Here is a 17,886-nt window from a genome sequence, read left to right on the forward strand (position 1 = left end):
AGGGAGGGGGCTTGCCGCTGACAGCTCGATGAGGTCTTTTGCCACCTCAAAAGTGTCTGGCGAGGAGGGCTGTTCTAGGATCTCCTTCAGCCCTTCATCGGCACTCAAACCACTTAGCTCAGGGCTTGAAGGGCCTTGCGGTGCCGGAGCCACCGGTGCTGGTGAATGTCCTGGGGCCGCATTGCCCCGCTGAATGCCTAGCCCCTTGGAAGCAGTGGCGTAGCCAGGTGGATGGAACAGGGGGAGCAATACAAAAAAAAAAAAAAAAAGGTGCCACCCACTGCGGCACTTTTACTCACCCGGCAGCGCTCCGCGTCTTTGGCGGCAGGCCCTTCACTCACTCCGGGTGTCTTCAGCGGCACTGAAAGTCCCACCGCCGAAGACCCGGAGGGTCTGGGAGGCAGGAGCTGTGGGGGGCACTTTTGGGGGCCCACAAGCCCAGAGTGGCCCAGGGGATTAGCAGGAGACGGGGAGCAGCCTGTTCCGCTTCCAGGGCTGGCTCCAGGCACCAGCCAAGCAAACTCGTGCTTGGGTCAGCAGATTCTAAGGGGCAGCATTCCGTCCAATCCTAGGGTGGTACGGCTGTCCTATTTTTTTTTTTTTTTTTTTGCTTTGCCTCTGGGTCCAGCCACCCTGCACCCAGGGTTTTGGGGGTTTTTTTTGCTTTGCCTCTGGGTCCAGCCGCCCTGCGCCCAGGGTTTTCGGGATTTTTTTGCTTTGCCTCCGGGTCCGGCTGCCCTGTGCCCTGGGTTGGTTTTTTTTTTTTTGGCTTTGCCTCCGGGTCCGGCCACCCTGAGCCCTGTTTTTTTTGGCTTGGGGCGGCAAAAAAGTCAGCGCCAGCCCTGTCCGCTTCCCTCGCCCCAGCCCCAGCCCCAGCCGTGTCGCTCAGGGGAGGGGGCTTGAGGGAAGGGATCCCCCACTTCACTTACCGGCAGCGGCAGAAGCGGAGCAGCCCGGCCCCAGCCAGCTCTACTCCGCCAGCTCCCAGCCAGGGCCGGCTTTAAGCCGATCCAGCTGATTCCCCAGAATGGGGCCCCGCGCCTAAGAGGGCCCTGCAACGTCCGGGGCTGCTGGCGGAGCGGGAAAAAAAGCCACGTCCTGCTTCTCCCCCCTCCCTCCAGGCTTGTGCAGCCATACAGCTGATCAGTGCAAGCCTGGGAGAGGGGGTGAGGAGGAGGAATGTGGCATGCTTGGGGAAAAGGCGGGGCCAGGGCGGGGATTTGGGGAGGGATCCAATGGGGGGGGCTGAGGGGGCGGGGCTGGGGGCGGGGCCAGAGAGGGGATTTGGGGAGGGATCCAATGGGGCAGTGAGGGGGTGGGGCGGGGATTTGGGGAGGGATCCAATGGGGCAGGGAGGGGGCGGGGACAGGGAGGGGATTTGGAGAGGGATCCAATGGGGCAGGGAGGGGGCGGAGTTGGGGCAGGGGGGCGGGCGGGGCGCAAGACAATTCGCGTCCCGGCGTGGGGCCCCGCACTTGGTCCCAGCCACGGCACTCCACTTCCCGACGCCGGTGAGTGCAGGAGAGGAGGGACCTTTCCCCAGCCCCCACCCTCCAAGCAACACGGCTGGGGTAGGGGCAGGGGCAGGGGCAGGGGCAAGGGAAGCGGAATGGGCTGGGGCCACGTCGCTCCGCTTCCCGCCGCCGGTGAGTACAGGGGGGCATCCTTTCCCCAACCTCCCCACACTCACCGGCGGCAGGAAGCAGAGCGCGCGGCTGGGAGCTGGCAGAGTGGAGCGGGCTGGGGCCGGGCTGCTCCGCTTCCCGCCGCTGCTGGCGATTTTGGGGGGAGAGAAGGGACCTTTCCCCAATCCCCCCGCCCCAGCAACACGGCTGGGGCCCGGGCAAGGGAAGCGGAGCAGGCTGGGGCCGCGTTGCTCCGCTTCCTGCCACCTGTGAGTGGGGGGGGACCTTTCTCTAACCTCCCTGCACACCGAACTCACTGGCGGTGGGAAGCGGAGTGCCGCGGCTGGGAGCTGGCAGAGTGGAGCGGGCTGGGACCACATTGCTCCACTTCCCGCGCTGCTGCTGGTGAGTGCCCCAGCCCCAGTCCCAGCTGCCTTCCCAGGCTCCACCGTGCCCGGCGACTTCTCCCCCGTCCCAGCCACCGTGCTCGTGATCCTGCCCCTGCCCGCGGCTCCCGAACCCTGCCCTGCACTGACCTCGTCCCGCTCTTGCCGCAGCCCACTATGATTTAAAATCCAAGCCGCCCGCTGCTAGGCACCATGGGAACACCCCCTTTCACCCAGTTTAAAGGGACAGGCGTGCCCACTGTGAGCTGACAGCCGCGAGCAAGGAGGTGCTTCCAGAACACAAGGTCTCAGCCCGCAACATCGTCCCCACGTGAGTGTAAAAATTAAAAAGACACCACTTTGGGGGAAAAGGACAATTACCTGTTCCATAACTAGTGTTCTTCGAGATGTGTTGCTCCTGCCTATTCCACAGTAGGTGTGTGGGGGATCCGAAAACGCCACTTTCTCAGATAAGTGGGACCAGAAGCAAGTGGCCAAGGGCTCAAAGGGAGGTCCCGTGAGGCATGACAGCACCAGGTTCAGGTCCCAAGGAGGAACCAGGGGTCTAGCATAAGGGAACGCTCTGTCCAACCCCTTTAAAAACCTGGAAGTCATGTGGTGGGAGAACACTGACTGTCCCGCCACTGGAGGGTGGAAGGCCGAAATGGCCGCCAGGTGCACCCTGATCGAGGAGGGAGTCAGGCCTTGGGTTCTAAGGGACAGGAGGTAGTCCAGGACCAGCTAGAGTGGAGCGGATCAGGGGGAGGAATCTCTCTCCCTCGCCCATGAGGAGAACCAATACCACTTAGCCAGGTAGGCCCTTCGTGTGGACGGCTTCCTGCTTTCAAGCAGGACCCGTCTAACAGCCTCGGTACACGTCCCCTCCTCCGCATCTAGCCATGGAGCAGCCATGCTGTCAGGTGGAGCGGGGCCAGGTTGGGATGGAGGAGACGACCTCCCTCCTGTGAGAGTAGGTCCGGGCGGAGCGGCAGCCTGCGAGGGGGGACCGCCAAGAGTTGCAGTAAGGTCCCGTACCAATGTTGACGGGCCCAATCCGGGGCTATCAGGATAATTTTTGTCCCATTTGACTTCACCTTCTGTAGGACCCTGCCTATGAGGGGGAAGGGCGGGAAGGCGTACATCATGGGCCCCGACCAATTGAGCAGGAACGCGTCCGTCATGGCCCCATCGCTTTCTATCACCCTGGAGCAGAACCTGGGACACAGGCGGTTCAGGGTGGTGGCGAATAGGTCTACCTGGGGAGTACCCCACTGAAGGAAGATCCATTCTGCCACCTCCCTGTGCAGGGACCACTCGTGTTGTTGTGAGAACACCCTACTCAGGCGATCTGCGAGCGTGTTGCTCTCGCCGGGTAGGTGGAACGCTCGGAGGAGGATGTTGTGGGCTATACAGAACTCCCACAGGAGCTGGGCTTCCTGGCATAAGGCCTTGGAGTGCATGCTCCCTTGCCTGTTGATGTAATACATTGCGGTGGTATTGTCCATGAGGACTCTGACCACTTCCCCTTGTAAGGGCTGGTGGAAAGCCACGCACGCCAGGCACACTGCCCTGAGTTCCCTGACATTTATGTGCAGGGACAGTTCCTCGGGTGACCACATACCCTGGGTCCTGAAGTCCCACACGTGGGCTCCCCACCCCAGGGCCGAGGCATCCGACACCAGATCTAGTGAGGGAGAGGGCCCTCGGAAGGGCCCACCATTGGAGGTCTGCAACCACCGTTGGCGGCACCGTGACAACCTTGTCCAGGCCGTCCCTGGCCTGGGAGTAGCGGGAGGCCAATCAGAGTTGGAGGGGCCTCATCCGGAGCCTGGCATGTCGCATCACTGAGGTGCATGCTGCCATGTGGCCGAGGATTTGAAGGCACATCCGAGCCGTGGTTACCGGGAAGGCCGTGACCGAGGTGATGAGGCCTTTGAGCGCCTCGAACCTGTCCCTTGGAAGGGAGGCTGTGGCCGCCTGGGAATCCAGCAGCGCTCCTATGAATTCTATTCGCTGGACCGGAACTAACTAACTAACTAACTCTCCTAGTTTACCACTAGGCCTAGATTTAAGCAGGTGCGTAGCAGGAGGGTTATTTGCTGCTGCACCTGGGACCGGGACTTGCCCTTGAGCAGCCAATCGTCCAGGTAGGGAAAGATCTGCAGCCCTCTCCTCCTGAGGTGGGCCGCTGCCACCATCATATACTTCGTGAAGACCCTGGGGGCTGTCGAGAGGCCAAAGGGGAGGACCGTAAACTGGTAGTGGTCCTAGCCCACCAGAAAACGGAGGAAGCGCCTGTGACCCTTGAAAATATGGATGTGGAAGTATGCATCCTGGAGGTCCAGCGCTGCAAACCAATCCCCCGGGTCTAGGGAGGGAATAATAGAGGCTAGAGATACCATGCGGAATTTGTAACAAACCAAAACTGGTTGAGCTTCCGCAGATCGAGGATGGGCCGAAGCCCGCCCTTCGCCTTCGGGATGAGGAAATACCTGGAGTAAAACCCTTTGCCCCGGAATTCCCAAGGTACCCTCTCCACGGCTCCCAGGGAGAGGAGGCGCTGTACCTCCTGATCTAGGAGGAGTGCATGTTCCGGGTCCTCTGCTGACCCCCTGGCTGGAGGGCAACTGGGAGGGGGTGAAACAAACTGCAACCTGTACCCCAGGGATATAGTATTGAGGACCCAGCGGTCCGTGGTAATACAGAACCATTGCAGACTGAAGGCAGGTAAACGATTGGCAAACCTGAACTTTATTAACTGGGGGGGAGGGGGCGTTAACCTGGCAACAGGCCCAGTAACCCCCCGCAAGCAGTCAAAAACACTGCTTCCCTGGCCTCCTGGCCTTAGAGGGCCCCGGATGAGGGGCCAAATGGGATTGGCATTGTGACCGGAGCCTCTGCTCCCGCTGCTTCTTACGCGGGGGCTCATATCTGCCCCGAGCCTGTGGAGCAGAGGTGTGAGGCCTGGGCTTGTCCTTGGCCGGCGGGACGTACAGGCCTAGCGTCTGCAGGGTGGTATGAGAGTCTTTCATTCCGTGCAGACGCGTGTCTGTTTGATCTGCAAACAGGGCCCGATCATCGAATGGCAGGTCCTGCATGATTGACTGGGACTCAGCCGATAGTCCAGAGAGCGAAAGCCAGGATGCCCTTCTCATGGAGATCGCTGCGGCCATCGAACGAGCGGCCATGTCCGCCGCATCGGAGGCCACCTGGAGCGCTGCTTTAGTCGCCGCAGCACCTTCCTCAACTAGAGCCCGGAACTCCTTCCTAGCCTGCTCGTGAAGAGAAGGCTCAAATTTGGGCAGGGGTCCCCAAAGGTTAAAGTCATATCTGCTCAAGAGTGCCTGATGGTTGGCCACTCTGAGCTGAAAGCTCGCAGACGAATAAACCTTTCTTCCAAAGGAATCCAGCCTGCAAGCGTCTTTGTCCTTGGGGGTGGGAGCGGGTTGGCGGTGTCTCTCCCGGTAGTTCACGGACTCCACCACTAGAGAGTTCGGAGTTGGGTGGGAGTAGAAGTACTCGAGCCCCTTTGTGGGCACAAAGTACTTCTGTTCGGCCTTTTTGGAGATAGGACCCAGGGATGCCGGGGTTTGCCAGAGGCCAGTAGTGATATTAGCCACCCCCTGATGGAGCAGGAAGGCCACGCGGCCCGGCCTCGAGGAGGTAAGGACATTGAACAACTTGTCCGATGGTTCCTCCATCTCCTCGGCCTGGAGCTGGAGGTTCAATGCCACCCTCCTGAGTAGCTCCTGGTGGGCCTTGAAATCCTCCTGAGAGACCGGAGGAAGTGGAGCCACGGAGTCATCCAGTGCCGAGGAGGTCAGTGCTGCGGTGTTGTCTGCACCCGGCTGTGCCGGTAGCTCGACGTCCTGACCTGGGGCCCGAGTCGGTGCTGGAGGGTCGGTGCCCACTGCCTCATCATGGTGCCAAGGCGGTGACGTCGGCTGGGCCTGGGATGCTCCCGCCACGGAGCGGGGTCCCGGCGGTACCGGTGCCTGGGGCCACGGTGCCCACTGGCACCACTGTCCCTGCCAGGGAACGGCCTGGTCCTGGGACGCAAGGGGGCCTGGAAGGACCAGCTGGTCCTGCGGCACCGAGCGGCTCAATGAGGGACGGCTGCGTGCCGAGGCGGAGGTCCGGGACGAACGAACAGTGGTTGGATGGGGATAGTACTGGGGTGGAATGGGGGTTCTGGGGAAAGACTGTGTTCATGTAAATACAGTTTGCTCCTGAAGTCTCTCCCACTCCTGAACTAGCTGTCAGGGGAGAGTTCATTCAGATCCTGCTTATACAAACTATTAAAGAGTAAGATTTTTTTTTTAAATTTTTTTTTAAATTTTTTTTTAATTAGGCTGCATGGGGGCTGCTTATACCACATCTGCCTACTGTGGGGTTCTTCCTCATAATTTCCTGTCCTACAACCATCACCACCATCAGCAGACATCTCCTCTAGCCCTGCACGAAGTTCAGGAGCCTGTTCAAAATACTGACACTGAAGGCAGCAACTGGTTGAGAATGGAGAAATGTGCATCAACACAAACTAAAGTCGGCTGAAAGAACTCTAGGGTTTACCTCAACCAGCTAACAAATGTTAAAAGTACAACTGTGTTGTCTACTTGGGTCAGCTAACATGGGTTAAAATAGACACCTTTTTTCCTAGTAAAGATAAGGCCTGAGAAGGCTTTGCCTCATATTTAGCAAATGTGACTGAGCACACTCTCTTTATGCCCCAGGCAGGGCCTTGGCATATGGTTCACACAGTGATGCAGTTTGCCACCTGCATCACAAAGAAGGTGCTCTGAGGCCCAATTCCCGGGGTCTGTTGGGTGCCAGTCTCCAGGAATTATTTGGGCAGCACTACCCTCCATGCCTGTGACTAACTCTCCTTCCCCAAGTTCCACCTCACCCACCCTAGCCCTTCTCCCAGAGACTCCCATCCAACTCCAATACCCCCCATCATAACATTCCCCAGTGCCCCCCATCCAACCACAGTACTGCCATCATAACATTCCCCAGTACCCCCCGTACAACCCAGGTACATAAGAATATAAGAATGGCCATACTGGGTCAGATCAAAGGTCCATCAAGCCCAGTATCCTGTCCTCTGACAGTGGCCAATGACAGGTTATCATCAAGTGATCCATGCCCTGTCACCCAATCCAGCTTCTGGCAAACAGAGGCTAGGGACACCATTCCTGCCCATCCTAGCTAATAGCCATTGATGGACCTATCTTCCATGAATCTACACCTCTACCCTGATATAACGCTGTCCTCGGGAGCCAAGAAATCTTACCACGTTATAGGTGAAACCACGTTATATCGAACTTGCTTTGATCCACCGGAGCGCTGCTTTACCACGTTATAGCCGAACTCGTGTTATATCAGGTCACGTTATATCGGGGTAGAGGTGTATCTAGCTCCCTTTTGAACCCTGTTATAGTATTGGCCTTCACAACACCCTCTGGCAAGGAGTCCAGAGGTTGTCAGTGTGTTGCGTGAAAAAATACTTTCTTGTGTTTGTTTTAAACCTGCTACCTATGAATTTCATTTGGTGGCCCCTTGTTCTTGTATTATGAGTAGGAGTAAATAACACTTCCTTATTTACTTTCTCTATACCACTCATGATTTTATAGACTTCTATCATATCCCCCCTTAGGCACCTCTTTTCCAAGCTGAAAAGTCCCAGTCTTATTAATCTCTCCTCATACGGAAGCCGTTCTATACCCCTAATCATTTTTGTTGCCCTTTTCTGAACCTTTTCCAATTCCAATATATCTTTTTTGAGATGGGGCGACCATATCTGCACATAGTATTCGAGGTGTGGGCGTACCATAGATTTATATAGAGACAATATGATATTTTCTGTCTTATTATCTATCCCTTTCTTGACGATTCCCAACATTCTGTTCACTTTTTTGACTGTCGCTACACATTGAGTGGATGATTTCAGAGAACTATTCACAATGACTTCAAGATCTCTTTCTTGAGTAGTAACAGCTAGTTTAGACCCCATCATTGTATATGTGTAGTTAGGATTACGTTTTCCAATGTGCATTACTTTGCATTTATCAACATTAAATTTCATCTGTCATTTTGTTGCCCAGTCACCCAGTTTTGTGAGATCCTTTTGTAGATCTTCACAGTCTGCCTGGGACTTAACTATCTTGAGTAGTTTTGTATCATCTGCAAATTTTGCCACCTCACTGTTTACCCCTTTTTCCAGATCGTTTATGAATATGTTAAATAGGACTGGGCCCAGTACAGATCCCTGGGGGACACCTCTATTTACCTCTCTCCATTCTGAAAACTGACCATTTATTTCTACCCTTTGTTTACTATCTTTTAACCAGTTACCAATCCATGAAAGAACCTTCCCTCTTATCCCATGACTGCTTATTTTGCTTAAGAGCCTTTGGTGAGGGACCTTGTCAAAGGCTTTCTGAAAATCTAAATACACTATATCTACTGGATCTCCTTTGTCCGCATGCTTGTTGACCCCCTCAAAGAATTCTAGTAGATTGGTGACGCATGATTTCCCTTTACAAAAACCATGTTTACTATTTCCCAACAAATTATGTTCATCTATGTGTCTGACAATTTTGTTCTTTACGATAGTTTCAACCGATTGCCTGGTACTGAAGTGAGGCTTACCGGCCTGTAGTTGCCAGGGTCACCTCTGGAGCCCTTTTTAAAAATTGGCATCACATTAGCTATCCTCCAGTCATTTGGTACAGAAGCTGATTTAAATGATAGGTTACAATCTACTGTTAGTAGTTCTGCAATTTCACATTTGAGTTCCTTCAGAATTCTTGGGGGAATACCATCTGGGCCTGGTGACTTATTACTGTTTAGTTTATCAATTTGTTTCAAAACCTCTTCTAATGACACCTCAATTTGGGACAGTTCCTCAGATCTGTCACCCAAAAAAAAATGGCCCAGGTTTGGGAATCTTCCTCACATCCTCAACAGTGAAAACCGATGCAAAGAATTAATTTAGTTTCTCCGCAATGGCCTTATCGTCTTTGAGTGCTCCTTTAGCATCTCGATCGTCCAGTGGCCCCCACTGGTGGTTTAGCAGGCTTTCTGCTTTTGATGTATTTAAAAAAAATTTGCTATTACTTTTGGACTCTTTGGCTAGCTGTTCTTCAAATTCTTTTTTGGTCTTTCTAATTATATTTTCACACTTCATTTGCCAGAGTTTATGCTCTTTTCTATTTTCCTCATTAGGATTTATCTTCCACTTTTTAAAGGATGCCTTTTTGCCTCTCACTGCTTCTTTTACTTTGTTGTTTAACCACGGTGGCTCTTTTTTGGTTCTCTTACTATGTTTTTTAAATTGGGGGTATACATTTAAGTTGAGTCTCTATTATGGTGTTTTTTAAAAGTTTCCACGCAGCTTGCAGGGATTTTACTTTTGGTACTGTATCTTTTAATTTCTGTTTCACTAACCTTCTCATTTTAAAGTAGTTCCCCTTTCTGAAATTAAATGCTACAGTACTGGGCTGCTGTGGGGTTTTCCCTGCCACAGGGATGTTAAATTTAATTATATTATGGTCACTATTACCAAGTGGTCCAGCTATATTCACCTCTTGGACCTGATCCTGTGCTCCACTTAGGACTAAATCAAGAATTGCCTCTCCTCTTGTGGGTTCCAGGACCAGCTGCTCCAAGAAGCAGTCATTTAAGGTGTCAAGAAACTTTATCTCAGCATCCCTTCCTGAGGTGATATGTACCCAGTCAATATGGGGATAGTTGAAATCCCCCATTATTATTATTGAGTTTTTTATTTTAATAGCCTCTCTAATCTCCCTGAGCATTTCAGATTCACTAACACCATCCTGGACAGGTGGTCTGTAATATAGCCCTACTGCTATATTCTTATTTTTCAAGCATGGAATTACTATCCATAGAGATTCTATAGTACAATTTACTTCATTTAAGATTTTTACTTCATTTGATTCTATGATTTCTTTCACATATAGCGCCACTCCCCCACCAGCACGACCTGTTCTGTCCTTCCGATATATTTTGTACCCTAGTATTACTGTGTCCCATTGATTATCCTCATTCCACCAGGTTTCTGTGATGCCTATTATATCAATATTCTCATTTAATACTAGGCACTCTAGTTCACCCATCTTATTATTTAGACTTCTAGCATTGGTATATAAGCATTTTAAAAACTTGTCATTTTTTGGCTGTCCCCTATTGCATGACATAATTGAATGGGACTTTTTTTCATTTGATTGTTTCTCATCAGATCCTCCCTGTATTTTATCATTTTCCATCCTCTCCTCCTTATTAGGACATAGGGAATCTCCATTTATAGAGCCTCTCCTAAGGGATGTCCGAATCACATGCTCCTCCGCACCTGTCAGCTTTCCCCCAGCCCTTAGTTTAAAAAATGTTCTACGACCTTTTTAATTTTAAGCGCCAGCAATCTGGTTCCATTTTGGTTTAGGTGGAGCCCATCTTTCCTGTATAGGCTCCCCCTCTCTCAAAAGCTTCCCCAGTTCCTAATAAATCTAAACCCCTCCTCCCTACACCATCGTCTCATCCATGCATGGAGACCCTGCAGTTCTGCCTGTCTAACTGGCCCTGCGCATGGAACTGGAAGCATTTCAGAGAATGCTACCATGGAGGTCCTGGACTTAAATCTCTTACCTAGCACCCTAAATTTGGCCTCCAGGACCTCTCTCATATCCTTCTCCATGTCTTTGGTACCTACATGTACCACAAGCACCAGCTCCTCCACAGCACTACACATAAGCCTATCTAGATGTTTCAAGAGATCCACAACCTTTGAACCAGGCAGGCAAGTCACCATGCAGTTCTCCCGATCATCGCAAACCAAACTATCTATGTTTCTAATGATCAAATCGCCCATACCTGACTAATACCTGTCTCTTCCTAATAACTGGAGTTCCCTCCCCCGGAGAAGTATCCTCAGTGCGAGAGGATATCACATCATCATCTGGGAAGAGGATCCCAACTATGGATTGTTTCCCTCTGCTCCAGTTGGATGTTCTCCTTCCCTGAGGCTTTCATCCTCCTCAACAGCACAGATGCTGTCAGACCAGGGGTGGGACTGTTCTACCGTGTCCTGGAAAGTCTCATCTATGTACCTCTCTGTCTCCCTTAGCTCCTACAGCTCAGCCACACGGTCTCTGAGGGCCTGGAGCTACTTGCACCGAATGCATACATACACCACCAGCCCATAGGGAAGGTAATCATACAGGCTGCATTGGGTGCAATAAACTGGGTAGCTCCCACTCTGTTGCCCATCAGAACCTTCCCCAGTGCCCCCCATCAAATCCCAGAACCCCCATTTTAACCTTCCCCAGTATCCCCCATCCTAACTTAACCCAATACTCTCCCAATCCAACCCCGTTACCCCCCGTAATCACCTTTTCCAGTACCCCCCGTCACAACTTTCACCAGTTCGCCCTGTGTAAACCCGACACCCCCCCCGTCATAACTTAACCCAGTACCCGCCCCATCCAACCCCGCTACTCCCCATCATAATCATGCCCAGTACACCACATCCAACCCTGGTACTCCCATTATAACCTTCCCTGGTACCTCCCCAATCCAATCCTGGTAACCCGTCATAACCTTCCCCAGTACTCTCCCCATCCAACCGAGATACCCTCTATCATAACCTTCCCCAGTATACCCTGTCCTACCCTGGTAACCCCCCAACATAACCTTCCCCAGTACCCACCCCATCCAACCCCAGTACCCCCATCATAACCTTTCCCAGAACCCCCATTCCAACCCCAGTATGCTCCCCATCCAACCCCGATACCCCCAAAAACCTTCTCCAGTACCCCCTATCATAACCTTCCACAGTACACCCCCATCCTACCCCGGTACCACCCTGTCATAGCCTTCCCTAGTACCTCCCCATCCAACCCCAGTACCCCCCTTCATAAGATTCTCCAGTACCCCGCATCCAACCCGGTACCCCCAATCATAGCGATCCCCAGTACACCCCCCAATCTAACCCCGGTACTCCCCCGTTATAACCTTCTCCAGTACCCCCTCTCCAACCTCGGTACGCCCCGTCATAACCTTCCCCAGTACTCGCCCCGTCCAAACCCGGTACCCCCAGTCATAACCTTCCCCAGAACAACCCCCAAACCAACCCCGGTACTCCCCGTTATAACCTTCTCCAGTACCCCTCATCATAACCTTCCCCATTACCCCCCTCCAACCTCAGTACATCCCGTCATAACCTTTCCAACGACCCCCATCCAATCCTGGTACTCCCTTCATAACCTTCCCCAGTACTCACCCCATTCAAACCCAGTACCCCCTGTCATAACCTTCCCCAGAACACCCTCCATCCAACCCCGGTACCCCCCATCATAACCTTCTCCAGTACCCCCAGTCATAACCTTTCACAGTACACCCCGTCATATCCCTGTACCGCCCCGTCATAGCCTTCCCCAGTATCGCCCATCCAACTCCGTATCTCCCCTCATAACCTTCCCTAGTACCACCCCATTGAACCCCGGTAACCCCCGTCATAACCTTCCCCAGTACCCCCCATCCAATCCCCGTATCCCCATCATAACATTCCCCCAGTTCTCTCCCCATCCAACCCTAGTACCCCCCATCATAACCTTCCTCAGTATCCTCCCATCCAACCCAGGTGCCCCATTCATAACCTCCCCAGTACTCTTCCCATCCAAACCTGGTACTCCCAGTCATAACCTTCCCCAGAACACCCCTCCCCCCCCCCCGCCATCCAAGCCTGGTCCCCCTGTCATAACCTTCTCCAGAACCCCCCGTCATAACCATCCCCAGTTCCCACCCCATCCAACCCAAGTTGGCCTTCCCCAGTACCCCCCATCCAATCCCGGTTTCCATATCATAACATTCCCCAGTTCTCTCCCCATCCAACCCCAGTACCCCCCGTCATAACCATCCCCAGTTCCCATCCCATCCAACCCAAGTTGGCCTTCCCCAGTAACCCCCATTCAACCCTGGTACCCCCCCATCATAACCATCCCTACTACATGCCCCAATCCAATCCCGGTACCCCCCATTATAACCTTCTCCAGTACCTCCCATCACAACCTTCCTCAGTATACCCCATCCTACCCGGTAGGTCCGCATCATAATCTTCCCTAGTACCAGCGCTCCAACCTTGGTACGCCCCGTCATAACCTTTCCAACGACCCCCATCCAACCCTGGTACCTCCCGTTATAACCTTCCCCAGTATGCCCCCATTCAACCCTGGTACTCCCCTCATAACCTTCCCCAGGATTCTCCCCATCCAACCCCAATACCTCCCATCATAACCTTCCCCACTACCCCGAATCCAACCCCAGCACCCCCAGTAATAACCTTTCCCAGTACCCCCCCCATTCAACCCCAACACCCTATTCATAACCTTCCCCAGTACTCTCCCCATCGAACCCCGGTAACCCGCATCATAACCTTCTGGAGTACAGCCACATCCAACCCCGGTACAAACCATCATAATCTTCTCCAGTACCCCCCAATTCCATATCATAACATGTACCCCATTCATAACCTTCCCCAGTATTCTCCCCATCAAACCCTGGTACCACGCATCATAACCTTGTGGAGAACAGCCGCATCCAACCCCAGCATAGCCCATCATAACCTTCCCCAGTACCCCCCGTCCAATCCCGGTATCCCCATCATAACACTCTCCATCCAACCCCAGTACCCCCTGTCATAATATTCCTCAGTACCCCCCATTAAAAGCCAGTACCAACTGCCATAACCTTCCCCAATACCCTCCCATCCAACCCTGGTACACCCCGTCATAACCTCCCCGGGTACCCCCCATCCAAACCCAGCCCCCCCATCATAACCTTCCCCAGTACACACACCCCCATCCAACCCTGGTACCCGGCATCATAACCTTCCCCACTACCTCCCCATCCAACCCCAGTACCCCATTCATAACCTTTCCCAGTACTCACCCACTCTAACCCTTGTACCCCCGCGAGTACCGCCACATCCAACCCCCCGTCAAAACCTTCTCCAGTACCACCTGTCATAATCTTCCCCAGTATACCCCATCCTACCCCAATACCCCCACCCCATAACCTTCCCCAGTATCCACCCCATCCAAACCTGGTACGCACCATTATAACCTTATCCAGTACCCCCTATTATAACCTTCTTCAGTACACCCCATCCTACCCTGGAACGCCCCATCATAACCTTCTCCAGTACCACCTGTCATAACCTTCCCCAGTATACCCCATCCTACCCCAATACCCCCACCCCATAACCTTCCCTAGTACCCACCCTATCCAACCCAGCACCCCACATCATAACCTTCCCCAGTACCCCCACTCCAACCTTGGTACGCCCCATCATAACCTTTCCAACAACCCCCATCCAACTCCAGCACACCCCGTCATAGCCTTCCACAGTACCCTCCATGCAACCCCGGTACCCCAGTCCCCACCCCATCCTACCCCGGTACCCCCCGTCATAACCTTCTGGAGTACAGCCACATCCAACTCCAGTACACCCCATCATAAGCTTCCCCAGTTCCCACCCCATCTAACCTCGGTACCCTCCATCATAACCTTCCCCAGAAACCCCATTCCAACACCAGTACTCTCCCCATCCAAACCTGGTACCCCGCGTCATAACCTTCCGGAGTACAGCCACATCCAACCCGGGTACCCCCGCCCCTCCGTCATAAGCTTCCCCAGTACACCAACCCTCATCCAACCTGGTCCCCCTCTCATAATCTTCCCCAGTACACCCCCCAATCCAACCCCGGTACCCCTCATCATAACCTTCTCCAATACCCCCCGTCATAACCTTCCTCAGTACACCCCATCCTACCCCAGTACCCCCCCGTCATAACCTCCCCAGTTCCAACCCCATCCAACCGTGGTACCCCCCATCATGGCCTTCCCCAGTACCCCCCCATCGAACCCTGGTACCCCATTCATAAGTTTCCTCAGTACTCTCCCCATCCAATCCCAGTACACCCCATCATAATCTCCCCCAGCACCGCGCATCCAAGCCCGGGCCCTCCGTCATAACCTTCCCCAGTACACCACCCCCATCCAACCCTGGTACCCCCCATCATAACCTTCCCCAGAACCCCCATTCTAACCACAGTATTCTCCCCATCCAACCCCAGTACCCCCCGTCATAACCTTCTCCAGTACCCAGCGTCATAACCTTCCCAGTGCACCGCGTCCTACCGCAGTTCACCCCGTGATATCCTTCCCCAGAACCCCCCCATTCAACCCCGGTACCAACTGTCAAAAGCTTCCCTGGTAGCCCCCCATCCAACCCCGGTACTCCCCATTATTACCTTCCCCAGTACACCCCCGAATCTATACCCAGTACCAACCCTTATAACCTTCCCCAGCACTCCCGTTCCTAACCTGGTGCCCACTGTCATAACCTTCCCCGGTACCACCCTCCAACTGCGGTACCCCCATCATAACCTTCTACAGTACCCCCATATCTAACCCCGGTACCCCCCATCAGATCTCGATAACAACCGTTATAACTTTACCCAGTGACCCCCATCCAACCACGGTACCCCCCCCATCATAAACTTCCCCATTGTCCCTCATCCAACCCCGGTATGCACCCTCATAACCTTCCCTAGTACCCCCCATCCAATACAGTGCAACCCGTCATAACCTTCCCTAGCACCCTCTCATCCAACCCCAGTACCCCCAGTCATAACCTTCCCGAGTACACCCCCCTCACATCCAACCCTGGTAACCCCCCACCCCCGCGTCCGTCGTAACGTTCCCCAGTACAGCCCCCCCCCCCCCCGCCACCCAACCCTGGTTCCCCTATCATAACCTTCCCCAGTACACCCCCCTCCACTGAACCCCGGTATCCCCTATCATAACTTTCTCCAGTACCGCCCCATCCAACCCTGGTACCCGCCATCATAACTTTCCCCAGTACCCCCCGTCCAACCATGGTACCCCCCCCGTCATGACCTTCCCCAGTACCCGCCCCATCCAACCCCAGTACCTCCCATTCAACCCCAGTACCCTCCATCATAACCTTCCCCAGTACCTCTCATTCAACCCCGGTACTGCCGAGAGTTATGTTCCGAACCTCTAAGTCTGTGGCACCTCCTTTGGTGGGTGTCGAGGTGGGGGAACTGGGTGTAGTGTTTGGGAAGAGCGGGAGGGTTAACGGCTGTCTAGGTCCCAGCAGCGGAACTCATGTTGCTAGGGACGTGTTTTCCGCACGGACCACCTTTTCAGTTACCTGTGTTCACGAGCGGAGCACCACCTCCTGTTCATCACCGGAGAGGCGTGCGTGCCAAGACAGTATGTATGTCTCGGTACGGTAGTATGCGTGGTGCATTATGGGACGCATACGGGTAGTTCCTGATGAGTTTTGTGTAGGGACGCCTGATTTAAAGGGGCTGCGCCCTCGAGCCTAACCTCTCCCCTGCCCGTCAGGTGGGGGAAACGGGCCGTGGGAGGGTACATGGGGGAAGGGCGTGCAAGAATACAGTGGGTTTTTTGTCGCCCTGTGTGTGCAGTGCTGTAAATACAAATACAGCATGCTGAATACGTGCCAGGTATGATTAGCTGGTTAACGAATAAATCTCCTTCCGATCCTGGTGTTTTTACAGCTATGGATCCTGATGACATAGAAGAGCTGGCAATGGAGTTTCAAGGGAAGACTATTGGTGGCTGGGGCCTCGTGCAGCTTGCAGCAGGCACAGGTTTTGCTGCCTATGTTATGTGGGCAGGAGTTCTCATGCCTGGCTTCTGCAGAGTGCCTTTAAAGTTACAGGTAGATCATTCGCCAGGGCTTTTTAATGGGGATTTGTTCTGGTTTAAGAGAAGAGGCCGCATTAAGTATATATTTGGAGGGGAATGAATATTACCAAGCTTTTTATATAACATGATTTTATTCCCCCAATGTGGTTTATAAAGGCACCCTGGAAGATGCATGAAACATTTCTTTACTATGGCGTTTCTGTTCTGTCACGTACCCACTGGTTATAGGTATCAGGGTAGCCGTGTTAGTCTGTATCTACAAAAACAACAAGGAGTCTGGTGGCACTTTAAAGACTAACAGATTTATTTGGGCATAAGCTTTCGTGGATAAAAACCTCACTTCTTCGGTTATAGGGTCACTTGTGAACTCTGGCCTGCTGGCACAAGGATATTTGAGGCATTTGCTATGGGAAATAAAACCACATGAGAATTATTTTGTCACATTTTTTGTTCTTAGCAACCTTGCCAATATCTCTTGTTTTAAGATGTTTAATTCCAAAGGCTCCCAAACCACTTTACAAACTCTGCACCTGAAACATAGCTGACATGATTAATATTTGTAAAACTGTTTTGTTTGCAAGTGAAAAGATCTCTATGATAGGTTTCATTTTTAGTACTCCAGCTGTGTTTTGATGAGACCTAGTTAGGAGCCAACCTCCCGCTTGGGTAAGTGGGTGCAGCTTCATTTAAGTCACTTCCACCAGTTGTGGATCTGGCTCAATTTCCAGTTGTGCTTAGCATAGTGGCTGAGGCTAGTTCCTCTAGGTCTCAGTCCCGTTTGCTTTCTTCAGCTGGGAGTCTCCTGACTGTTTAGTGCTGTTTCCTCCTATTCAGATAGACCTAGTGTGTAGGTGACCAAAGTGGCTATCCTTGACTTCACTTTATGGCCCTGATCTTGCAGTCAAATCCATACAGGCAAACCCTTGTGCCCATGTGGAAATCTAGTGAAGTGAGTTGAGCTCTGGGCTATAACAAGCATTTGGCTGTACAAATCCATTTGCAGGATTGGGCCTTGTTTGTAATGAATGTGCAGCCTGCACAAGTGTGGAACTACATGTCCCAAAACACCATGCTTTGTAGGATGCGTTACTGCATCC

The 17,886-nt window shown here is 53.0% G+C and overlaps 1 protein-coding gene across 1 annotated transcript in view; it reads left to right on the forward strand.

Moving 5' to 3' along the window:
- Positions 1 to 16,284: 16,284 nt before the first annotated feature.
- LOC128844307 (adenine nucleotide translocase lysine N-methyltransferase-like) overlaps positions 16,285 to 17,886 on the forward strand; it is a 59,039-nt gene continuing 57,437 nt past the window's right edge. The window contains exons 1-2 of the mRNA XM_054041922.1: positions 16,285 to 16,341; positions 16,639 to 16,802. Of these exons, the coding sequence (XP_053897897.1) occupies positions 16,641 to 16,802 (162 nt within the window). The 5' untranslated portion in view covers positions 16,285 to 16,341; positions 16,639 to 16,640. The remainder of the gene's footprint in view (positions 16,342 to 16,638; positions 16,803 to 17,886) is intronic.

This window comes from Malaclemys terrapin, chromosome 10 (genome assembly GCF_027887155.1).
Source record: "Malaclemys terrapin pileata isolate rMalTer1 chromosome 10, rMalTer1.hap1, whole genome shotgun sequence".
NCBI classification, from domain to species: Eukaryota; Metazoa; Chordata; order Testudines; family Emydidae; genus Malaclemys; species Malaclemys terrapin.